This window comes from Drosophila santomea, chromosome X (assembly GCF_016746245.2).
Source record: "Drosophila santomea strain STO CAGO 1482 chromosome X, Prin_Dsan_1.1, whole genome shotgun sequence".
Taxonomy (NCBI): Eukaryota; Metazoa; Arthropoda; class Insecta; order Diptera; family Drosophilidae; genus Drosophila; species Drosophila santomea.
In genome coordinates, this window is record NC_053021.2 from 16,050,536 (window position 1) to 16,075,433 (window position 24,898).

General features: G+C 43.1%; 5 protein-coding genes across 8 annotated transcripts; 3 read left to right on the top strand and 2 right to left on the bottom strand.

Annotated features, from left to right (window-relative positions):
• Positions 1-1,478: 1,478 nt before the first annotated feature.
• LOC120456646 (vitellogenin-3) lies at positions 1,479-3,489 on the top strand. Its single transcript, XM_039643572.2, has 3 exons — positions 1,479-1,756; positions 1,881-2,140; positions 2,493-3,489. Exons 1-3 carry the CDS (start codon positions 1,513-1,515, stop codon positions 3,225-3,227), a joined length of 1,239 nt encoding a protein of 412 aa, XP_039499506.1. The 5' UTR covers positions 1,479-1,512; the 3' UTR covers positions 3,228-3,489.
• Positions 3,490-4,976: 1,487 nt separating this feature from the next.
• On the top strand, positions 4,977-5,644 carry LOC120455764 (uncharacterized transmembrane protein DDB_G0289901). Of its 3 annotated transcripts, none has more exons than XM_039642217.2 (2): positions 4,977-5,323; positions 5,381-5,644. In XM_039642217.2, the coding sequence occupies exons 1-2, from the start codon at positions 5,094-5,096 to the stop codon at positions 5,457-5,459; spliced, it is 309 nt and encodes a 102-aa protein (XP_039498151.1). In that variant the 5' UTR covers positions 4,977-5,093; the 3' UTR covers positions 5,460-5,644. The 3 variants fall into 3 exon arrangements, with proteins under 3 accessions (XP_039498151.1, XP_039498150.1, XP_039498149.1); XM_039642216.2 differs by having other exon boundaries at positions 4,977-5,316; positions 5,374-5,644; XM_039642215.2 differs by having other exon boundaries at positions 4,977-5,644.
• A 1,807-nt stretch (positions 5,645-7,451) lies between these two features.
• Positions 7,452-8,614, top strand: LOC120455766 (ctenidin-1). Of its 2 annotated transcripts, XM_039642221.1 has the most exons (4): positions 7,452-7,819; positions 8,079-8,105; positions 8,154-8,174; positions 8,244-8,614. In XM_039642221.1, exons 1-4 carry the CDS (start codon positions 7,567-7,569, stop codon positions 8,444-8,446), a joined length of 504 nt encoding a protein of 167 aa, XP_039498155.1. In that variant the 5' UTR covers positions 7,452-7,566; the 3' UTR covers positions 8,447-8,614. The 2 variants fall into 2 exon arrangements, with proteins under 2 accessions (XP_039498155.1, XP_039498154.1); XM_039642220.1 differs by having other exon boundaries at positions 7,453-7,819; positions 8,079-8,174.
• A 3,422-nt stretch (positions 8,615-12,036) lies between these two features.
• LOC120456818 (glycine-rich cell wall structural protein 1.0) lies at positions 12,037-12,593 on the bottom strand. Its single transcript, XM_039643865.1, has one exon. The coding sequence runs from the start codon at positions 12,568-12,570 to the stop codon at positions 12,037-12,039; it is 534 nt and encodes a 177-aa protein (XP_039499799.1). The 5' UTR covers positions 12,571-12,593.
• Positions 12,594-16,562: 3,969 nt separating this feature from the next.
• Positions 16,563-23,505, bottom strand: LOC120455694 (glycine-rich cell wall structural protein 2). Its single transcript, XM_044006588.1, has 3 exons — positions 23,342-23,505; positions 16,823-17,277; positions 16,563-16,771 (listed from the first exon to the last, which is right to left on the bottom strand). The coding sequence occupies exons 1-3, from the start codon at positions 23,503-23,505 to the stop codon at positions 16,563-16,565; spliced, it is 828 nt and encodes a 275-aa protein (XP_043862523.1).
• Between the last annotated feature and the right edge of the window lie 1,393 nt (positions 23,506-24,898).

Genomic DNA, 24,898 nt, shown 5'->3' on the forward strand with positions numbered 1-24,898 from the left:
TCACCTATCACCTCACCTATATCACCTAAGCAGTTTTTATATTTATACATATATTTATATTATAGAGATCGACTGTAAGTCTTCTCTGTCATTTGTTAGGCAGATGCACATTCACAAATAGATGCCGAAGGGATTTGCCCTGATAATTTCAAGGACAAACCCCAGTTGAGCCCCCCACCTTCCGCCTTCCATCTTCCGGAGAATGGAGAATTGAGAATTCCGTGATTTGTGTGAGAAATCGCCGAAAGCTGATGTCAACGCCAACTTAATTCTTTTGTGACGTCTCTTTGCGCTTGGGGCCCACTAAAATTGTCCAGGGCACGTTGACGGAATGACAATGGCTTGGAGATTGGGAGCCGAGATCGGGGAATACGGAATGGGAAATAAGTGGTGAGCAATGGGCCCGCATTAATATGGCCATTAATATGGCCCTGTTGTCGTAACCGGAGGCACTATTTGATGTTAAATACGTGAGAATTGACCTTACACTGCAACATTAAGTACTTCTTAAGTAGCTTCAAAAAAAAAAACATGTATGAAAACAAAAGTGAGTTATCGGTTTATGTTACCAAATTATTAGAGATATTTCTGCAGATTAAAAAATAAATTGTGGAATCATTTTATACAAACACGTTGGGTTTAAGAAAAACTTAATTAAATAAAAAATAAATGTATTTAGCTCGTAATATAAATTAAGAACACTGATTTGATTGCCGAAAAGAGAAAGAGCAAATCCAGATAATAACATAATTAAATCATTTTTAATATTTTCTACAACTACAAATTTATAGAAATTAACTTTTAAAGAAATGTTCACATCAATTAAATAATAACACTCTATCCTTTTGGTTGTAATTCAATATACTCTTGCAGTGTATTTTCTGATACACTACCGATGGCACGGGCCATTGCCAGTCGACTGAGGATTTTGGTAAACTGAAAGATTGTTTATGCCATTATCAGTGAAAGACAGCACGTGGCGAATAAGGATTTGGGGAATTCCAATTTTTGTTTTGTTTGCTGAGATTAAAGAACAATCTGTGTGTGGTTTGGTGAATGAAAACCATTGAAAACTGATAATCGCTGTAATAGGGTGTTTGTACGGTCGACTAGTTGCCCGGTCGACTGCATAACACGGCGTTATCTTTTTGAGTGCTAATGCCTTCCGATTTGCTTTAGTTTTCGATTAGAATTAATATAAATGCAGATGAGCTTGGGACATGCGACTGCAGCTTGCTCTGAGCCAGATTTCTCAATTTCTCGCCGAGATGTGGCGAAGGCGACGAATCGTAATGGAAATGGCAACTAATTAAGTGACAAGTGCACCTTATCTGATCTGAACACACATCGATATGGTCACAGTTGACTGGAATCAAATATATACATATGTATATATATATATACATATATATAAGGCAATGTGTTTGTCGCACGAGCCCCTCCCTCTGGAGGCTATAAAAACAATTGTCATTTGGCTTCCGGCACTCAGTTCTCGTCGAGTTTGTGTCCAGGATGGGACGAGTTCCGCCAAAGATGCTTCCGCTCCTCGCGCTCCTCCTCCTTCTCCAGCTTCAGGTTCCCACCATCAATGCCATTGAGTGGACGATTCCGGATGTGCTGGATTCCATTGGAAATGTGGGCAGCAGCATAGTGAATCCCAGTATTTTGCCCACACCTCAAGCACTCCTAGATGGCAGCAAACAGCTCATCGCGGGATATCCATTCGAGTTTGTCTCCAACTCGCTGAATATTATATGTGAGTTTTTGAGTCTTGTAAATTTATATAAATTACCAATTAACTTAGCAGTTTTATATAGTAATGTATAATATATTTAAAAATTAAAGCAACTCATTATAAAGAGCTAATTGAATGTTTTCAGGCTCCCAGGCGCTGCATTCAAACAGAATCAGGTCAAAGTACTCGCCGGATATCAATCAAATGAACTTCCAGCTGCAAACGGGTTGCATGAAGAAAAACTTTCCACTTACAAGTCCCGAGGCCATGTGGTCTAGTCCGCTGTTTGATCCCAAGAAGAAGGTCGTCATCCTGGCCACCGGATGGACCACCACCGTGAATGGATCGGATACCATCGACGTCTTCTCCAAGGCCTACAATTGCCGTGGGGATGTCAACTTTGTGGTAAGTACAAAATTGAGTAATTTAATTAAACCATTTAAACCTTTAAATACACAAGGTAACTAGGTAATAAGTTTGTAATATAAATATTTATTATTATTGAGTTTGCCAAGTGATAAGGTTTAGATCAGATTAGATTCTTGTTTGAAGAGGTTCAATGTAATACACTTTACCTCACATTGTTCATTCAAATTAATGCTATTATATAAGCCACGGGCTTTGAACTTCTCATTATACTTCTCATTATACTTCTCATTACTTCTCATTACTTCTCATTACTTAATAATGCACAGCTTATGCATATATGTATGTACTAGTATATCTAGAATAATTGGTTCAAAATGCGTAATTACAGGCGGTGGATGCTGCTCGATTCGTGGATACCCTCTACACCTGGTCGGCCTTCAACACGGAGGAGATTGGCGAGAACATCGCCTTGGGACTGGTGAAGCTCCTCGATCTGGTGCCGGTGGAGAATATCCACCTCATTGGCCACAGCCTGGGCGCCCACATAGTGGGTTCGGCGGGACGGCACCTGCAGCAGATGACCAATCAGACGATACCAAGGATCACTGGTTTGGATCCGGCCAAGCCGTGCTTCAACGAGGGTGAAATCCTCTCGGGTCTGATGCGCGGCGATGCCCACTTCATCGATGTGATCCACAGTAATTCGGGTGTGCTGGGCAAGCGGGATCCGGTTGGCGATGTGGACTTCTATCCAGGCGGCATGGGTCCGCTTCCAACGGGCTGCTTCTCGGTGACCTGTGCCCATGCCCGATCCTGGGAATATTTTGCGGAAACCATTTATCCAGGAAATGAGCGCAACTTCATGGCCGTTCGCTGCAATTCGATATCGAGAATGCGCGACTTCCGCTGTCCGGGCGACCAGGTGCCCATGGGCTATCAGGTGCCGCAAAACATCAAGGGCAACTTCTTCCTGGAGGTCAGCGGCGACTCACCTTTCGGCATGCATGCCTCCATTGTGCGATCGGCCCAATTGGAGCATTGCGGCAAGTGCTCCGAATCCACGACCACCACTGAGGCGCCAAGTTCCACAACTGCAAAATCGGGATCCTGGTTGTCCGGATGAGGAGGCCCCATAATCTATCCTAAGCTAGAAATAAGCCTTGTTTTTTTTTTGTTGTTGGCTCAAACCGATTGCGGTCGATGTATTGCCTCACAATTTGCCTTCTAAGCGTTGACAATTCAATTAAATTTGTGTTTACTGTGCTTATGCAAAGCCTATGCAAAGCGGAATAAGTAGCACTTGGAATACCCTATATATGTGATAACGAAGGATAATGGTCAAAGGCATAAGCATACTTAAAAATAAATAAATACAAATAAACCAACCAATATGGCTTATTCTTATAGTTGCACTATAGAGATATCAAAAAGTTGCTAATCATTGATGGTAATACATTGTGTGGAGGGCATAATCTTATATTATCAGCTTAATAGAGCAGGGTGCATTTTAAAAATGGAATGCTCACACATTCACCTATTAATTGATTCCCATTTCGGACCGTGAGCAGGGTAATAATGTACGAACATATTATTGTCACAAATTACATGGTAAATTATAATGCTCCGTGGAAGAAAACCGAAAGATAAATAACTTGTGGAAAAGAGGCCGCGGTGTCGCCACTAACCTCAAGTCACCAGCTCATGATTGTTGACTGCTGACTGCAGTTGTTTTATTCATGTTTTTTGTTTGGCTATTATCCGAGTGGCGCCCAGGTACAGTGGCCAAATTGCACTATCAGTGGAATTGGAATTGGAATTGAAATTGGATGTCATCTGGTTTTCCTTTTTGTGTCCAGATGCGTTTTATAGCCATCTGAGGTCAGCCGCCTTAGTTGGTGAATGTTGTTCGGGGAAGCGATGATTTCATTTCTCGATGGGATCGTTGATATATCATATTCTAGATCACTTTAATGGCCTAGATGTCCTAGGTGGAATTGCATCTTTATAGCTGAAAAGTTGTCTATCAGCCTTTGCTCCATAAACTCGTTGCTTATAGGCCAAGTGATATTTAAAATATATACAAATCAACCATTACGTAGACATTGATTGGGGGTTTTTTTGGTCGGCGACTTTCCCTTGTCCTTCGGCTGACAGTCGGGATCAGGAAATGCCATCGCCCAGATCCAGTTACCTTTCGAGCTCATCTCCCCACTGTGCCACTCGGCGTTCGGGTTTTTAATCTTTTTTTCTTTTCGGCCCCTTCACCTGGGATCTGCATCTGCATCTGCAACTGCAACTGCAACTGCATCTGCATCTGTAACTGCATCGGCATTTCCATCTCCGTCTTCATAACTATCTGCAAGTGTCTCCGTTTGCGGCTTAAGCCGTCAGTTTGACAAATGACTCACCTGAAGCCAACTTCACGGCTTAAGCTTTAGCCCGAAGCTACGGGAGAATACTGCAGAAAATATTGTTTAAAAAAGCGATCAGTTAGTGAAATGTAGACATTTACCATCTAGTTTTTCTCGCTGTGCAGGCGCTGCTGCAGTTTCCGCTGGCAGCGAGGCGAGGAAATGATCCATCAAGCGTGTGAGTTATGTACGAATTTTGCAACTTGGCCACATGCTTGGCTGGGCTGACTGGGCTTGATGGCTACCCAGTTGCGGCTTCTGCTTGTAAAGCAGACCCAGTTGACCCTGGTCAAGAATCGGACGCTCAAAGTGGTTTAATAAACTGCAATTACCCGACCTGGCCTGGCCCGGGCCCAGCCACCCGCCGCTGGAGATTTATTTTGTGGATTCTCGACCAGATTAGTCTGGGCCACGCAGTTTGCAGTTCGCAGTTCGCCGTTTACTTTTGCGATAAATAGCCAGTGCTGATCCAGTGGTTACAGCATTCGAGTGCCACACTTCGAGACGCACAGCGAAAACAAACCAGGATTTACACTCCGTATCAGGACTATAAACTACAAAAACCCAAACCAAACATAATGAAGGTGTTCATCGTACTCTGCGCCCTGGTGGCCTGTGTATCGGCAGGAGTGGTGCGATCCTCGGGCTGGGGATCGAATCCTTGGGGCAGCAGCAGCTCCGGATGGAACAGTGGCTGGGTGGCCCAGCCGCAGGTCATCAAGGTGATAAAGATCGGAGGAGGCGGCGGCGGCGGCTCTGCATGGGGAGGAAACGCCGGATGGGGCGGTAACTCTGGATGGGGTGGCAACTCTGGCTGGAGCAGCGGCAATTCCGGATGGGGCGGCAACTCTGGATGGGGTGGCAACTCTGGCTGGAGCAGCGGCAACTCCGGATGGAACAGCAATGGGTGGTCCAGTTCCAGCTCCAATAGTGGCTGGTGGTAAAGAATCGAGGAGATACCGTCTCTAGAACACGCAACCCAAACCCAAACCCAACTCCAATCCCAATCCCAATCCCGATCCCGATCCCCTCTCTCCGCACCTGGTTCACAATCCGCACGTTTTTGTAACATAGTTTTTAAGTACCTTTTTTTTGTGTAACAAATAAATAAATGAATAAATCAAAGGCATACATTTAGCATTTGTTTGATGCATCACCTCTGCATTATGAATCGTTAGCAATTAACATTCTAAGTCTGCAAGTAAATATCTGACTGAGCAGTTATTAGTAGTTTATGCATCTCGCAAATGATTGTGGAACAGCCACAGGTTGGTGGCCAAGGTGGTGATGCGATTGGAGTTCAGCGGAGATCATCATCTTCTGGAATCACTGTGGTTACACTTTTAAGCTTATGAAAAAATAAATGAAAAGTAAAGAAGAAACAGAACATTTAATTTTTACAACTAATTAAACGACGAAATGAACTTAACTTGGTTATGTGGCCTTTATTAAGGTTACGTTTTAAAATCAGATTAAATAGTTAAAGTACGTGTATGCTTCAACTTTGTTAGGAAGAAGAGCCAGCAGAGATTAAAATCTATTTTTTAAAACCTAAATCAATGTCACAGAGCACTTCACTCTTTGTGAAATTATATTGAGTTAACGTAACTTATACCATATACCAATTAAGGGTTTTACTTGTATTGTCTTTATAAATGATTTATTGATGTGGTATATTTACCTTAATTTTTTTAATAATGGAATATGTCTTAATGTGAAATTTTACTAAATATTAAAGCGTGTGGAAACATAGCGTACATTGCCAGTTTCCAACTTCGAATTCCACAATGTGCAGACAATTTTCCTGGGCTCTGGCTTAAGCCCCCCATCAATACAAATGTGCTAACATACATACATATATCTGCAGCACGCGTTGGCAGCCAAGAAAAGCAATATGCTCACATTCACGGTGGAGTTGATGAAATTTATGGTAAGTGATGCACTTGAGTGTATGCAGCCAGCGATGTTTGCACGCCAATTGACATTGAACCAGTGTCTGCGGAGTCGTGTCTCCTCCATTTGTCGATTGAATTGCTGCGGCTGCTGTATAAATGAAGATTAATCGCCGCAAACATTGCATGGCAATAGCGAGAAACGAAGCCAAATCAAACATAGCTACGAAATGAAAATTATATTCATATTTTTTCTATTTAAAAGCACCATTTAAATGCTCTGCGACGTGGGAAAAATACAAATTTGTTGTGTTAAATATTCATAAAAAAAAGTATTAAATAGTAAACGATATTTAAATTTGTAACGTCTTAAATAACCGAAAAGCAATTAAAATCATATCGAGTATTGAAGGTTTAAGCTCAATTTATACAACAACATATTTAAATATTTGTGCATTAAATAAACAAATAAAATGCGGGTGCAAATCTAGTATATGGTAAATACCAGTAAGTAACAATATAAGCACAGATTCCCACAATCCGCAGCGTCGATAAATGTGTTCCATAAATTTCCAACTTTACTTAACCCTGCCAAGCGGCAAGACTAAAAATAATAATTAAGAAAATTCAACAACAAATTGAATGGATGGCGCAAAATGAAAAAAAAAAAGCAAATATTCTTAGAATTTCGCATGGATATAGTAAACTTGTAAGACAAATTGCGAGGCGTTTCGTGGCCAAATGCGCCATGTGCGCTGGCAATTAATGATGCAGCCATGGCTCAGCAGTTTGCAAGTGGTGCGGTGGCGTATACGCGATGTTCCCAGACAGCGCACATTGCGTATCCGCCGAGTGCGCCGACGTACTTGAGACTTTTTTGAACCAGACAAGTTGCTGGCTAAGCCGCTTGCTGCATTGTGCCGACATGAAGTGCAGTTCTCAACCTTCCTTTGGGAGCTCCAACTTGGAGTTGGAGGGATGGCAGGCTGCTGACTCAGCCGAAGTTTCCGCCTTTCGGAGCTATAAAAAGGTGCCTCAATTCTGGGTTAATTCATCAGTGGTATTGAGCCTCCAGCAGCGATTGCACAGCGGTTCTAACTCGGTCCCACAATCTCTTTTTTTTATATTTATTTTTTTGCGTGACTTACAAGTTCTAAGGATGCGTCGCACTGTGATCCTTGTGTTCGTGTGTTGCCTGCTGATCGCCGTGGCTTCGGCCGGCTTGCTGGGCGGTGGAGGCGGTGGTGGTGGCTACGGCGGCGGTGGTGGCGGTGGTCAGGGTGGCTACGGCGGTGGTGGCGGAGGAGGCGGTGGTCAAGGCGGCTGGCAGAAGAACGGAGGAGGCGGCGGTGGCCATGGAGGTGGTGGTCATGGAGGTGGCGGCCAGGGAGGCTACGGCGGCGGTAGCCAAGGTAAGTGAATATATATTTAGGCATATGCTTAAAGTTAAACTATTTCATTGCTTTAATTTGAGGCAGTTTTAATTGTTTACCTTTTTTTTTAATTTTAATCTCATTTTACAAAAACGGCTTATGCACATGTCACATGGTATCTGCATATCTTCACTTAATTAATATTTTAGAAACATAAAACCTATGTTGTGAATGGTGCATAGTTTACTGAGGTTAAGTTTCACGATTTATAAAATACTTATATACATTTCCCTTCTAGGTGGACATGGAGGCGGTGGCCAAGGAGGCTGGCAGAAGAACGGAGGAGGCGGCCATGGAGGCGGTGGACAAGGAGGCTACGGAGGTGGCAATCAAGGTATTAACTTGGTTAAATCAGTGCAATACAAAATTGTCATGTTTTTCGTAACCTCTGAACTAATTTCAGGTGGCCACGGAGGACAAGGAGGCTATGGCGGCGGACAAGGAGGCGGTGGCCATGCCAGCAAGTCCTTGGCCGGCAATCGCGGCAGTTCCGTGTCCTGGCAGGGCGGAAATGGAGGCAACAAGCACGGAGGCGGCGGCGGAGGAGGTGGTGGTGGTGGCCTGTACGGCGGTGGAGGTGGCAAACAGCACGGCGGTGGCTGGTAAAGAAACCACCAGGAGCAGCTTATCCACCGGCTGATGCTTACTTGTGTTCCATGGCATTGAGATAGAGACAATCCCTCGAAACTTCTCTTTTTTCTCCTATCTAAAGCCCCAATTTTCCTGCTTTTACTGTTTTTTTATACTAATAAATCTTGTTTATGCATTTTGTAATTGTTTTGGTTTTTAAATGGGTTAAGTTAACATAAGTAAACGGCGAAGTACAAATTTTATAAAAACAATAATACTTAAACCAATTCATAAAATATAAAAATCGTTAATTTAGAGATGGAAACAATATTTTGGAACTTTAACTTTGAATTTTACAAAATTGGCGGCAATGGCGATTAATTCTAAAAGTGATATGTTCCTAATAAACAATTTGTATATGCGTAAACAAATTTACTATATATTAATTTACTTTATAACACATATATCTTATATATATATATATATTATAATGCTTATCACTTTTAAACACAAAATTTAAGCGGATTCTCTTAATTTATTTTTAATTAATTTAAAAAAATAGAATTTACTCACCCATTTAAATAAAAAAGCACGTGGGGCAAAATTACATTCTTGTAAGATTTATTCACATAGTTAGATACAAAAAACAAAAAAAAAAGTTGGATTAAATTTGGGACAGGGCAATATTATGTACATGTTGAGCAGTGGATAGTGGTGTCGTCTCGTCGCCGATTTGCCTCGGATGGATGTCGTCTTGCTGCCAGGATCTGTTTACCAGCTCCAGCCACCGCCTCCTCCGGCGGACCAACCGCCTCCACCTCCACCGGAGGACCAGCCGCTGCTGATCTTGCTGGGCCAAGCGGAGGAGCCACCGGAGGACCAACCACCAGATCCGCCGCCGCTCTTCCAGCCGCCGCCTGAGGAACCACCAGATGACCAGCCACCTCCTCCGCTGCCGCTCTTCCAACCGCTGCCTAAGCTACTCAAAGCCTGGGACTTCCAACTGGAGAGACTGGACAGGGCACTGGATAATCCCGAGCCGCCGCCTGACTTCCAGCCGGAACTGCCGGAACTTGGCCAGCCGGAGGATCCACCCGAGGACCAGCCGCCGGAGCTGCCTCCGGATGGCCAACCTCCTGAGCCGCCGCTCTTCCAGCCACCTCCAGATCCACCAGATGACCAGCCGCCGCCGCCACCGCCGCTCTTCCAGCCTCCAGATCCGCCACCGGAGGACCAACCGCCTCCACCGCTGGATGGCCAGGCGCTGATAATGACCTTGCTGCCACCCGATCCGCCCGAGGACCAGCCGCCACCACCGCCACCGCTGCTCCAGCCATGTGGTTTGCCCTGGGCCACTATGCAGCCCAGCACCACCAGCAGACCGAGAAGTCGAAGTCGTCGCGTTGTCAACATGGTTTGCATCTCCGCAGCTGCCGTGCACTAACTAATGCCCCACTGCAGCCACTCTCGACTATTTATACCCATCCAAGATTCTGAGCCACCGAGAGACAGCTTCGCCACAGCCGCTGCCTCGTATAATCAGATGTAATTGCCAAAACTGCCAGCGAGCGACCAGCTTACAATAGCCAGTGGTTGGGCGCTTCGGGGTGGCACCGAGTGGTTCGGAGTGGGGCAGAGTGGCTCGGGTGGTGGCTCAGCTCAGCTCACCTTAGTACTGGGGCCTCATTATGCCGCCATCAACTTTCGGTTTCGTACGCTTTGTGGGTCCACGTAGGCCCACAGAACAGCCGCTGTGCCCAGCGAACGCCTCTCAAAGGCGCACTTTACTATATAAGTAGAAAACACGGTGCAACAAATGGTTTAATCCCTCAGGATAATGGATATGAACAGCTGCTTATGCATCAGTGGGAAAACTAAAGGTAACTATCTATGAATGTAAAATGAAAAAATTCTGAGCTTCTAATTTGTTAAGAACTATTTGTGTAGAATTGTTTAAAAAAAGTACACTTCTAAGAAAGCCTTTTTGATAAGATAATTAATCATTTCGTGCGTTCAAACTTTAATCAATAGATAACTATTTTGGCACACTTAAACCCAAGGCAGACTTTTCTTTTGCAGCACAGTGTAGCCCAGTAGCTGATACCGCATCATGATCGCCGATCTAATGGCTCTCCACTTTTATGTTTATGTAGCAACCGCAAAGTACTTAATTGAGTTCGCCTGCCGGCGTTTGGATGGCTACTACAGATATTAGGAGTCAGGGATTAATCTGGCGATCGGTTCTTTATGTCTGCCCATTATTCAGAATGGCGATGGTGATACAGATGGAATGGGTATTGGAATCGGTGTAGAAATTGGCACTGCCAACTGCAGGTGGCGGAGGTGTGCGATGGAAATGGAAATGGATTTGGAGATCGAGGCAGCTGCGTGTTTGTCTTTTTGGCTACCGAGCTACCGAGCTACAGAGCTACAGAGCTACCGTGCGGTTGCACATAATTCGTGCTGTCTTGGAAATCGGGTCACCGCAAATCAATCAATCAATCGGAGACTTGGGCCCAATTGTTCCGCTGCAACTTATGAGTTGGCACAGAACCCATCACAGGAGATTGACGGGTCTCGAAAGAAGGTGTCTCACACCATGATGAGCTTTGTCAGCTTGAATGCGATTTCATTATTCCAAAAACGCAGATCATTGCGAGATATATATTCTTGATTTCGCCACAGACATAAATCGAAGCAAGAATAGAAACCGAAACGTATATACCTTTAACCAGATCAGTTATATATTATTTCAAAAATATTTATTTTATCTGTCTTTTATATATTGTATTATTACGCATATACTTCATTTTTAAAATTTTTTTTTTTCAGCCTACATACATAAATATCCATTTTGGAGCACGACCTATTCTAAAAGCTAAAAAATAAAATGCATAAATAATTAAAGCTCATCACCTGCGGAAACCTCGTTAAAGAAGAGTTTTTATTTATTAGTCTATCCCATTTGTGTACAAATTTATTCACAGAAATTATTCCTCTAGAACAAAGGCAAGAATGAATATTTTCTGAAAATTTAAAGCGGCCTATCTTGGCCCAAAATGCTAATTATACCATAGACGTCTGATCGGCCAATTCTAGAATCGAACCACTTGAACCTTTTGGCTTTTGCACGTTTCCATTTTAATTCATGGGCGGCATAAAAATCAAATTTGGCTCTTTTGTGCGATCGACTCTGACAGACTTTTTTTCCTCGACGGATTGATCGATGTCTGGGAAAACAATAAAATGCGCTTTTTGGTTGCGCAAGTGCTGCAGAAAAGCTGAAATAGATGTCGAAAGTGTACTAAGTACCTGTCTCATTACCTTCCCTCTTCTTCTCCCACTTCGATTGGCAGGTGATGACCTCAACCATTTGGCCATTGGGTCAGCGGCAGATTCGACTCAAGAGTCGGAGCCGGAGCAGGAAGCCAAAGTCAACCGGTTACCTTCCAAGCACAAAGCACACGCAATTTAAAATGGAAATTCTTTTCTTGTATATTGTATAAATTCTAACAAACAAATACCGCTAAAAAAATATTAAAAAAAAAAATATTTAATCCTAAGCCGAACTTTCTGTTTGGCAGTTTGAACTATGCGTAGTTGGTTCAGTTTGACGTGCTCCACGTTTACCAGCCCTTGTTCCATCCGCTGGACTGAGCGCCACCGGAGTAGCCACCAGACTGAGCACCGGAGTAGCCACCAGAGTAGCCACCAGACTGGGCGCCGGAGTAGCCACCAGAGTAGCCACCAGACTGGGCGCCGGAGTAGCCCTCGCTAATGACCTTCACGATGACCACCTTCTCAACGGGCCTGGGAGCAGGGGCAGCGTATCCGCCACCGCCGGAGTATCCACCGCCGCCGGAGTAGCCGCCGCCGTTGGAGTAGCCACCGGAGTAGCCGCCGCCGCCACCGCCACCGCCTCCACCGCCGCCGAGCTTGCCGCCAAGAGCACCGCTCAGACCGCCGAGGCCGCCGCCCAATCCTCCGCCGAGACCGCCCAGCTTGCTCTGCAGCAGCTGTCCAATGCCGCCAGCGCCGCCGCCAATGGAGCCGCCGCCTCCACCGCCACCGCCGCCGCCGCCAAGAAGACCGCCCAGGGAGGCCTGTCCGACGGACAGGATGGCGGCAAGGATCACCAGGATGCAGGCAAAGGGTTTCATCTCGAGTAGCGAATGGGATACAATCGTTATCAAACAGCTGACCAAACTAATTCCAAACGCTGACGGAGCACGCACATTTATACCCCCCAAAAAATCGATGGGTCGATCCGAATGAGATGGGGGGGCCCCAATTAGAAGCCATTGATGGGCAGAGCGACCAGAGCGACCAGAGCAGCATCATCGATTCGGCTGCGATTTCATAATAACCCACATTCGGTTATGCTCGCCGGCGGTTCTTTTGTTTGCCTATGCTAATCTGTGCGCATGCGCGGCTTACTTCGGATGAGGAACCGCTTCTCCTCCAGCTTGCACAGTGGGTTGCGAGGTGTTAAATGCAGGGCTGCAGCCGTTGGGAAATCGCCAACGAATGACAACATCATCTGACCACGGGTGGAAAGAGCAAACAATTCAATTTGCAACGCAATTACACTTAGAGTAGCGTACACTTGAAGCAGAGATCCCACTTCTATTAGCATGTCTTGGTAGGAAATTCATTATAAATAATACAGTGGTATGCACATAAATACCAATTTTGATTTTGTTTTACTTTATTTCTTATGGGAGCTATTTTGATTTCTCTGTACCCATTAATACACCAGAAGTTTTGCATACCTTCTTCAAAAAAACATAGATTAATCAGCAATAAACCACTGTGCAAATCGCTAAAAGTCAAACAAATTATCGGCATTTAATCACCGCGGCCGGCAGTGGGCAACAATGGATCGACAATCAACATTTATATCAATGTTTTGTCAGTTAGCCAGCAGAAAGCAGTTGGCCAAAAGCAGTTAGCAGAAGCAGCCGAAGTGTCAAACTGATGAATGGCCAAATCGTGAGTTCTGCCCAAGGTTCAGATTGAAGTGGGAAAACTAAGGCATCTTCCTGCTTTGGCCAAGAACTTTTATTAACTCATCGCTTGCCTATTGCAGGCCCATTCAAATGTGTATTCTACTGTCAAATACCCAATACCCATACCCACATACACCATAGCCATAGCCCACATCATCGCTTATTAATTCGTAGAACCGGTTCGGCGATTCTATTTCTATGCTTAGGTTTGGCATATATTTGCATATTGGCTGGGCGGATATGGCAGATTGCCTGGGAATTTTCGCTGGCCCTCTAGTTGTCGGTACTAACCCGAAAGATAAACACTCCTCAGAGAACTCTCCCACAAGTCCAAGGGTTCAATGCACTCCGCCAAGCACACGCCTCAGAAATCGGGAAAAAATATAAGTTTTGCACACATAGAAAGGCATTTTCATTTTTTTTCTAAGTTTGCTTGAGCATCTGGCATTTACATACCCGTTCTTGTGGTATGAATATTCATAATCGTCTTATTCGATTATACCCCAAGCTGTAAGCTCCCGATCCGACGACAGATCGACAGCATTCGATGGGTCACTTATCAATTAAGTGGAATACGAGTTGGCCTAGCGAGTATACAAGTAGCTGAGGCAACAAAGTGCGATTCTGAGTTTTGAAAAATATGCTTGAAAAATCAGAAGCTAGGAAACGTACGTTTTAATTGAATTTCCTCATTACCAACCTGTTGACTTTATGGATTATCAATTATGAAAGACCAGATCACGAAATGTACTTTTAAATAATGTATAAAATCAATATAAATATCTTTGCTTAGTTATTTGCTCAATGGATATTTGGTTTAGTCTAACCTTTAATTTAGAAAATTCTGGTTTGCTCATTAACCCACTGAGATCATATCTGTTCTGATTATCGCCTAGATCCCACTACTAACTTAATGTCCAGCAAGCTGTGAAGTCGAGATGCGAATATGGCGATGTATATCTATACGTATATCTCCTTTACAATGGCGTCTTTATTGCCGGGCTGTAATGGCCGAACCTACAAAACTATTTCCCATCGCAACGGCTTTGGACAGCTGAAGGCTTCCATTAAAAAACAACAGAATTAACATATTTAATTACGAGTTATGTACCCAAATGAAATTACCAGTGCAATAGTAAACACAAAGGCAAATATGGATAGAAACCGAAACCGAAACCAAAACCGAAACCCCAACCAAAAAGTGAACGTTGTTGATGCTGTTTTGAGGAGAACTTTTGATGGAGTCATTGTCATCCCAGTCGGGAGGGCATTACATTAAGGCTAAAATTGATGACACTCATAAATAAGCTGGTAATGTGTAATGATAATAACTAATATTGTAGTGGCATTAATTTAATTCCAAATGCGAATTTGCAAGCTTGCATAGAAAATTGCCGATGCCAATGCATTTCGTATTTTATGGGAATCCAGCAGACACATAAATACCCATCGCACATCACTGCCTTCCATACATTTGTTTTCCACATATATAATTTGATCATCTCGGAGCTGAGATCTCGTACATATGCAAAAGGCTAATTGATGGCAGGCAGGCTCATATAAATATAAGTTAATTATACTGCTTTGCTGGATCATCGGCGATGTGGTCGTAAAACATCGATATTTAATTGCAAGTTAATCGATTGCATTTTTCCATTAATCACTAAAATCGGCTTAGAAGGGGTGGATCGTTAATGCCATGATGTTCCCCATATAATAAGTTAGAAGCAAAAACATTAGCTTCACTGCATTCTAGAAGATAACAAAATATAGGTAATAACATGCTTAATTCGTAAGCTCCATAAGGAAGTGCACGTAATTGTCATTAAAGCAGATTAAATGCCCAAGACGTCGAAGCTACAAATAAATTTACCAATCAAACACATTCCGCCGTGTTCATTTTTCAAATGTGCATCACGAGCTCTTCGAATACAGAAAACTAGATGAAAAAATGCAAAAACATAAACAGGTTACCCCACACACGCAAGCATAATTTGTCCAGATCGGTGTAAATAAAAGATTTGTTTATAAACAAAAATGCGAATCGTAATGCGTTTGTCCAAGGCTCCCTGGTAACCGAAAACCAAAAGGCCGAGAACGCACATGGCACATGGAACATGGCACATGGAACATGGCACATGGAACTCAGTCGAGACTGATCGACGCCGCAACTTCATGATCATCGAATCAAAGACAATGGCGTAGACAAAGAAAATCGGCGGATTCAAAGCCAAACAACGATTGCCAACGGAAGTAAAACAAAACAAAATACACAAAATAAAAAAAAGAGAACCGAAAAGCAAAGAAACTTATTTTCGTATAAATCAATGACAGCCAATAAACTGTTTAACTTCGTGTTAACCACACACACTTAAATTAAGTTGATGTTTTATGGGCTGGTGTCAAGGATTGGCACTAACACCTTTAGTTGTTCCCCGCCCTGACCTCAAAAGGAATAGTCGTTTAGCTTGCACTGCAGATCCTATGCAGTTGTTCCTCTTTCCATATCTTTTTTCCGTAATTAACTTTCGCTTTCGGTGGCAATGGCTGGGAATGACCTTGAACTTCAGACATCCATCGCATGGGCAGGGCGTAAAGAGCACAGTTGTAAACGGGTTTCATCGAGCCAGCAAACGAAAGACTTAGGCAACGAACTTTGGCACAGCGCCATCTAGTGCTCACGTTATGCAAAGTTTTTGTGCGCAAAAGCTGTAGCTTGTGCACTGTAAGAAATCGTAGCGATTTATTAAAGATAAAATAACTGATTCCATTCCATGTAATCATTTAAATTCGTATTCACTATAAAAGCTACTTTCTGGCTGTTGGTATACATAAAAGTAAACCTTAAAACATTTCGAAGATGATATTACCAATTCAAGACTGTTTACGTTTACCCTGATTTGATTAAAATGTAATTTCATATATCTTAGTATGGCATGCTAAAGCTAACTGCTTGTAATCGCCCAAAAAAGTTTCGGGCATTAAAGCTTAGCGTAGTTTGCAACCACTGACAGTCAATTTTAAAATCAAAGTCATGAGCCCGTTTTGTGAAATCAAACGACTGAGGAAGCAAACTTCTTTTTTTGTTAGTCTCTTTATTGGTCGGATTCAGATTCGTTTACAGATAAGGAAGGTGACGTGACTTAATCGTTCCACCAGCCAGCACCGCCGCGGGCACCAGCAGCACCACCGTAGGCGCCACCTGCACCACCAGCACCGCCGGAAGCGTGGTTGACAGTGTAATCGAACTCGGCGGGGTTGCCCCAGGCGTTGCCAGCTCCAGCTCCTCCGGCGCCACCCTGCCAGCCTCCTGCTCCACCAGCACCACCAGCACCGCCCTGCCAGCCTCCAGCTCCACCAGCACCACCACGAGCTCCACCAGCTCCAGCTCCTTGCCAGCCACCAGCTCCGCGTCCACCGCCATAAGCGGCTGCACCACCGCCGTATGAAGCGCCAGCACCACCGCCATAAGCAGCACCAGCACCACCGCCGTATGCGGCAGCACCACCGACGTAGCCGCCAGCACCGCCAGCGGAGCCACCGCCAATGTGGACCTTAGTGTTGCCCTGCGACTGCGAGACGTGGGACACCAGGCCAGCTCCAATGGCAGGGCGGCCACCACCACGTCCTCCACCGGGCAGATAGCCACCACCTGCACCACCAGCACCACCGCGGAGGCCACCGGCATTGACCAGAGCCAGGGAAGCCAACAAGCAAACAAAGACCTTGATGGATGCCATAAAAGAGGTTAACGCTTGAAGATCCTTAGCACTGTGAGATTTCTTACCTTCATTCTGGAAGTTGAGTTTATTAGATTTAAGATTCTGATCGAAGCTGAGATCCAATGGTTTGTGATGCCTTTGGACCAAGAAACACTTGAATTTATAGTCCAAGTCCTATGGATCTTCTTTGGCTAATGATCCGACGAAGAAAACAAGAAACAAGTAAGCAAGATGTACAAAAAAAAAATCAATTTTAATTTTCAAAAACCAAAACATCAATTTGCTCCGCTCAATCATTAGATTCTCTGGCCCTCTGAAATCATCTTTATCTATAGCTCTTCGAAAACTGCTCTTCGCTTTGTTTTCCTTGGCTTTAATTAAAGATCACAAATTAACTGCATGGCGGCAATTAGCCTGCGGGCTTCCGATTGCCCAATCGCAACCATGCCAGGTGTTTTAAAAGCCCGAAAAGTGGACGCAGTGCGTCCAGTTTATGCCCATGTTGCTGCGTGGGCGCATCACCCACTCCTGGCAGCTCCTTCATAAACCTTTTATTTTTGGTGTATTTTTACTTTTTATTTTGTTTTTTTTTGAAAGTGAACAAATTGTTGGTTATGCAAGCGACAATGCAGCAATGCAACACATCAACTTGACAGAAATAAAGTGGAAATCTTGCCGGGCAAAAATGCTGTGAATGGGAAATATTTGAAATGGGGAAGTCAAATATTTTGGCATGCAACTGAAATTTGTATTTCACCTGTGCCAAGTCACCGCGAATGACCCAGTGCCTTTTAGAAAATTCGTGAAGGTTTTTCTGGCAATGATAAGTGATTTCTTACGCAAGCAAATTACGTTGAATAATCACTAGCATCGCTAACATTTACAATATTAAATTTTTATTAAAAATGCAGCACAAAGTTAAACAGCTTGGCACTTAAAAAAGCTGATCTCCCTATTAATTATAAAAATATATAATAAACATGAACATCAATAAGCTAAATAATCTTCGTCGTGAACTTTTCACTTTTTATTGATAAACAATACTTTTCCATTATTGAAATTGGGCTGCTGATCGTATAAAGTAAGCGATTAATTGCTTATCAAATGGATTAGTTGGACCAGTAAAAAGCAGTGGAACTGTAAGTAGCCGATGATCGAGTGCACCTGTCTGCACGGCATTATCTCTAATGGGACAACTTGGCTGGAAAATACAACAACAAGAGCTGCCCATAAGCGATGGAAATTTATGCGCTGAACGGCGCACAGAAGCCAACAGTTTGGTGCATAGATCACCTGCGTTATAGGGTATTCAAAGTGGTAGACGGTCTCGCTTTTTCTTCTCAGCCGGAGAAAGCCTCTCTCCGGGCCATTTTCTCAGCTCTCTGGCTGTTTGGCTCTCTGTTTGATTTGCCGGCTTTCGCTCTTTGGGATAATTTGGGGCTTCAACGAAGCCGCTGCAGATTTGGCCATTTCATTCCGTTGCCAACGTTGTAACTGGAAAACGTGTCTGTCGGATCGTCGACGTCGCGTCGTCATCTTCGCAGTTTTCCTCTCGATTTTCCACCGCGTCTCGTGTATTTTCCCAGTGAATAATAGCCCTTCTTCCACATTTGGGAAAACTCATCCTCTTGCCCCTTGAACCTCCATCTAAATGTGCGTGCCAACTAGTGTTCTTTTGTTTGTTTTTTTCCTGTTCACTTGTCATAATTGGCAGCCTATCGAAAAAGTTAATTAAAAATTTCAATCAAGATTAATATGTTGTGTTTAAGTTGAGGAATATTGGCAAAAGGAATACAGTGACGACAGCTTAAGTCTTGAATATTTAATAATTTTATCGGTAAGTCAGAGGATAAAATATGTAAAACGCATGCAACGCAAACAAATAATGTTTTTGAAAAATATGTTTTTAATTTATAATGCAAAGTATGCTAACAAGAATTAAATAACTCAAAATACATACCAAGCAAAACGTGTTAAGCTTAATGAAAAATTGAAAATATATCCCTTAAAATGCAAATGAATCTAAGCAAAAAATGAATTAGAAAAAAGTTAAATAATACCTATGCAGACGCTAATCGAAAACCAACATTTGCATACATATTTTTTCCACATTCATGCAACTTTAATTCAAATATGAATCACGGAATGCAAATGATTTTCACGAGTAGTTGGCACGTCATTAAAAACATCAAATTAAGAATAAACAGTTGAGCTAAAAATAAACAAGCTCGTCTTAATTATATAGACACTTATTTAGAGAGTTTCATCTTTAACTAGTTTTGGTTTTTTGGGTCTTTCTTGATAAGTGCGCATTAGTCAAAGTCAAGATGAAGCTGGATTTAGTGGTGCGCAGATTTTCTTCGTCTAGCAAACTGTTCATGGTCTATTAATTGCCGAAGCAGCTCATTTTCTTTTGCACGTCGAGATGCGCACTTACTATAGATGCACATACTCGTACATTTAATATGGCTTTTATTTTTTATGGGCCTCGTGTGTGCCTTAAATTATATATATTAAAAAATCGGAGATCGGAGAAGATCTCGTGCCAATGCCCCGCGGCGTTGCTTAGAAATTTTCCTCGTTTACGATTACGATTGCCATTGATGATTGAAACTGAAACCGCGATTAGGGAAATTCCCTACGCAATCCAACATAAGCCGCAATCAGAGTTGTGGCAGAACAAAAGACTGAGGCAACAAACTTGAGTGCGCTTGCGGTTTCTGTTGGCGGGATGGCATCTCATGGCATGGTATGAAATTGAGTGGGTGCGGGATGGGGGGGCGGTACAGTTGACAGCTCAACCTCTCCATACCCTCTCCATGTGCATTCAGCTGGATGACTTTCTCCCTGCTCCAACTTCTAAGTGGCATTGCTAATAAGCCACGGGAATTGTTATTTGCTTTTTTGTCGCTGCACTTGTCGTGGCTTCCTATCGCCCCAACTGGGTAGCAGGAGGTATGCCCAGCAGGTGTTTTAATGCCTCACGGAATTCTACGAATTACCTGAAACTTCATCAACATAACTTTACTTATAGCTAACTTTTTGGCAATTAATGTATCTTAGTAGTTATTTAATGCTGCCATTTTGATAAAAAGATCTATACATTAAAAGGTCGGCTCATTTAACCCTGAGCATCGAAGGGTCGAACACGACGGCATTTTCATTTTGGGCGACCTGCTCACTTGGAAAACCATCGCGGTGTCTCTCGCATCCACGCTCACGTCCACATTTACATACACATCCACATACATTTTTTCACCATCAAGCTGAAATGATATTAATTGCCCCACACACTTACCGTGGAGTGGGTACTTAGTTGACTTTCATTGTCTTGACGGCGACGGCTTATTATGCGGCAGGTTGGTTTTGTTTTTAATTTTTTTGTTATACTTTTTACGCCCCACACACATGTGTGTGACTTTGACTGCAGCTCCAGTTTAATCACACTTTTAACTCCGTTTCACATAATACTAATTTCATAATTTGCACCACCCAACCACCCAACCACCCGAGCAAACGCACCACCGCCGCAGTGCGCTGCTGCATTTTCACTTTTATACATCGGCCAGAGCAGTGTGATTAAAGTAAATCTCGCCCGTTCGTTTTGCATAAGTGGTGTGCTTTTGTTATTATTTTTTTCTAACCCAGCATCGTCAATGGGAAATTGGCCTCCGGGAAGTGCTTCCCAGAATCCCGTAGATGCCGTGGATTCCGGCAGATTCCGACAGATTCCGACAGATTCCAGCAAATTCCCGCAGATTGGCACCCAACTAAAAACTCAAGAGCGCCGTCCTAGGCGTTGACATGCCTCGTAGGCAATCCGCAGCTAGCGGATCATAATTGCAGGTAGATGGGCAGGTAGGCCAACTCACCTGGCGGTGGAGAGGCTGAAGGAGATTGGGATGGGGACTTGGATGGGGATGAGGTTCCTCCTCGAGAAGCAGCTGGTATCGTGTAAAACAGCGACGCGGCCATGATCATGATCATGATCAAGTTGTAGCTGTTTATGTGGTGCTAACTTGGTGGCGGGTCCAATAACTTGATCAAGAAGCATGTGTGGGGGTAAAAAATATATAAACATAAACATAAATATAAACATATATAATAAATTAACAAGTTAAATAAACATGCAGTATCTAAATAAATAAATATATAAATGGATATATGCGTTCTTCTCATTAGAAAACATACCGTTGCTAATTATAGCATATATATTAAGCATATATATATATATATATATTAAGCATAAAAAAATATAGAGTATATATAAGAAGATCATAGGCCGTAGAGCACTTTGCTCTTCGCATTGACTTTGTTTTTAATCGCCTCATCACAAAGCCCTCCCCTTGGGATGTCGTTGGTTGTCTTGCGGTTGGCAGTTGTGCATCTTTGTAACTATGTATCTAAGTATCTTGTAGCTTGTATCTGTCGGCGAATGAAATAGCACGTACCATATAATCAGGCAGGCAACCCAAAAACAGTGGAAATCAGAGAAATAAGCCAACGAATAAGAAACGGCAACCGCCACAAATCACTGACTAAGAATGAAAGTTAGCCAGTGTACTTCAACAATACGAGACTCTTTTTGGATTTGTAGCTATATCTAATCTGAATCTGAATCTAAAGATACAGATCTATTGCCGAACTCATCATTTCCCTGTTAAGAGCAGACAATTATCATAATTATCAATGCACTTTTCACACTTTTCACACTTTCCATGCTCTCTCGCCGCCGTTTTGTGGCATTTGTCACAGAAATTATGCATAAATTTCCGCGCCGCCTGCTCGCTTTCGAATTGGAATCGCTTAGTCTTGGTCTTGTCCGGAGTTCCATTGTTACACTTTCGGCCAATTTCGATTCTGTGGCCCATTGTCAACCCTTCACCTTCCGCGGAATGGAGTCAAATGTCTCATAAGCCCCATAAATTTCGGTTGCCCTCAACGGCGGTGCGAACAATGACATATCGATGATGACGACGGCGTCAACAAATAAATATTGTGCGACATTTATAAACAAATTTGTTGGGTCCCATTTGTTCGCCGGGGTCTGCTCTCCCATTTCCTCGCCGCCTTCATCCGATCGTAATTGTGTGGCTGGAAAGTGAAACCATCGTTAATAAATAAGCCCCGGCGTCCCAATAACTCAACACAATGGCCTTTTTCGAACTGGAAAACCTGTAACTTTCGAACGCATTGCGATGCCCCACACATAAGGCGATTAGCCCAAAGATCAGGTGGAAAACAGTTATCGGAAATTATACAATTTATATAAAAAAAAAAAAATTATACAATTTATATGACGCTTAAGCGGTTTGGACATCAAACGAAGCCCAACAGATCTGAATAATTTTTAAGCCGATCTAAGCTCCAAATGCATTGCTTGTGGGAAAATGAAATTATCGGTTTGATAATTTGTATACTAATCTTTCACCTTTAAAGGTAAACATATGTTAGATTATATTGCAAAAGTTCGTATTTTATCATACATATCATAAATGGGATAAATAAATATATATACATTTAATTTGAACATTTCTTTAGTCTTTTAGTCTTGAAATCTGCCTTTTGGGGGCATGTCTACCACAACTCCATAGTTATCCTGCATTCTCCTTGTTTTTGCCAAGTACATTGTGAAATTGCAAAAATCCGAAAGAAATGCGCATAGGCCATTGTATAAGCAGACAGGGTAAATTAAAACTTAAGAGATTAAAGGGGCTATATATCATGGATAGCATCGCATAATCATGACAGGCAATTCGTGCCTGGGACTAATCCAGCTTTTTATTCGTGCCCCGGAATCCGATGACCTTTTCCCTGGGTGGCGGGGTGGTGGGCAGGTGAGGAGTGAAGTGGATACAAGTGGATTCGAGTGAAGTGCCTGGTAGTCAGTCGCAGATCTTGACCAGACAACCTGTCACATCTCAATTGGCGCTTGACCAAAGCAGAGGCTCTTGACATCGGACTATGCAACAAGTGGATGCTCGAGCGTGTTGCTGTTATGCGTTTGCTTCATGTTGCCTATGTACACTCGCAAAAATGAACGGCTGGCATTCATCAATTTATAATGTTAATTTTAGACAGAAAAATATTTAAAAACTATACAAAAATAGCAAAAACCTATATTCAATAACTAATGCAATCATTTCAATGTATACGATCTTTTTAAGCATGTAAATCTTGTAAGTGAGTTGGACATATACATTTTTGGCTGAGTGTAGATGATCTGGCTATTGCTGTTGTCCAGGTGTTGCTGTTTCATTGGAGAGTGTCTGGCATTGCAGATGTTGCTGATGTTGCTGATGTTGCCGTTGTTATCGCTGTTGTTGCCACTGATTGGCGCCGTTGTTGCCACGCCTCCGGCCATCCATTGCTGCACTGCTTTGGCAATTTCTCGCGTCGGCTTACATAAACAGAGATTTGAGCCATGGATTATCAGTTTTCGGGAACTGCCAAATATTTGCGATGGAATTGGCAACGCTTTATGCCACCATAATGAGCGAAAAAAAAACAAAAAAAAACAAAAAGTAAATTATTCGGCCCGTCGTCATTAAGTTGTTGTGACAAACGAAACAAAAGGCAGATGTTACACCATATTCGAGTCGTGCATAAATAATGATAGATCGGCATACGGCCAGCTATTGCCAGATATTGATTGATTGTGCTCCGGCGCCAACTTCCGGGGGTCACAACCTGACCAGATTTCCGGCTCCTGATGTTGAGGCTGTGTGCTGCTGCTGTCGGTGGCTCCATTTGCTGGCCATTCATGCGGCCAGTGGCTGTTGGCCGTGGCCAAATGCGAATCACGATCGCGGCTTGTTTTGCCATCACTTCACTCTCGTTTTGGCTTTTACTTTTCGGTGCCCCCAAACACTGACTTTACAAAAGCACATGACTTCACTTTTACCGCAGTTAAAGTTCGTCATGGGTCGCCGATGTACCCCCCTCTTTTTCTCAATGCCTTGTAAAATTCACTAGACTGCGTCCTAGACGCATTTTTTTTCTGGTTAAAAATATAAATAAATACAGATAATATGGCACACAATATTTCAAAAATTAAAATAAATTTGTTAATTCATCAGCAATTTATATTCATCTTAATACATAAGCAACTTTTAATGCACTCGACATTAAAAACCAATGCTTACTCCAAGAAACTTTTTGAAGAGAGACGAAATTATTATTGAGACATAAAGATGGCAGCTTGAATATTTTTATGAACATTAAAATTTCAGGTCAGCTTCGCACAAAGCGCTCACAAAAGCCAAGCGTTTTAATGACATAATTAGGCGTTGTTTTTGGAAAGGTGTTGCTCTCGAGCAAATCCCCGAAAAAATTCGTGGGTATCTGGCGGGGATTTCGTAGTAGTGCCACCCAGATGGATAGACAGTTCCCCAAGTTACCGCCCAGCCTGATTGATTTGACCCCGCTAAAGGTGCAGACTTTCACTGGCGTGATCTCGTGCCTTTACCTTTGGTCCAATCCCATCCAGCGCGATCCAATCCAATCCAATCCCTACGTATGTGTGCACATGCTATACTCGTATGTACATATTTATGATATGTGGTATTCGGAGTTTGGAATTCGGAATCTGGAATTACCGAAATGCATTCCGTGCTGCACAAGTCAAATGTCTGGGATTATTGCAGATGTGCGATTATGTGAGATGATGTCATCTCTGGGCGCCCCGAAGCCATGGGATCATCGTGGAGCATTAGAGCATGGAGCATGGGGCATTGGGAGCAGCTCACAACTGGCGG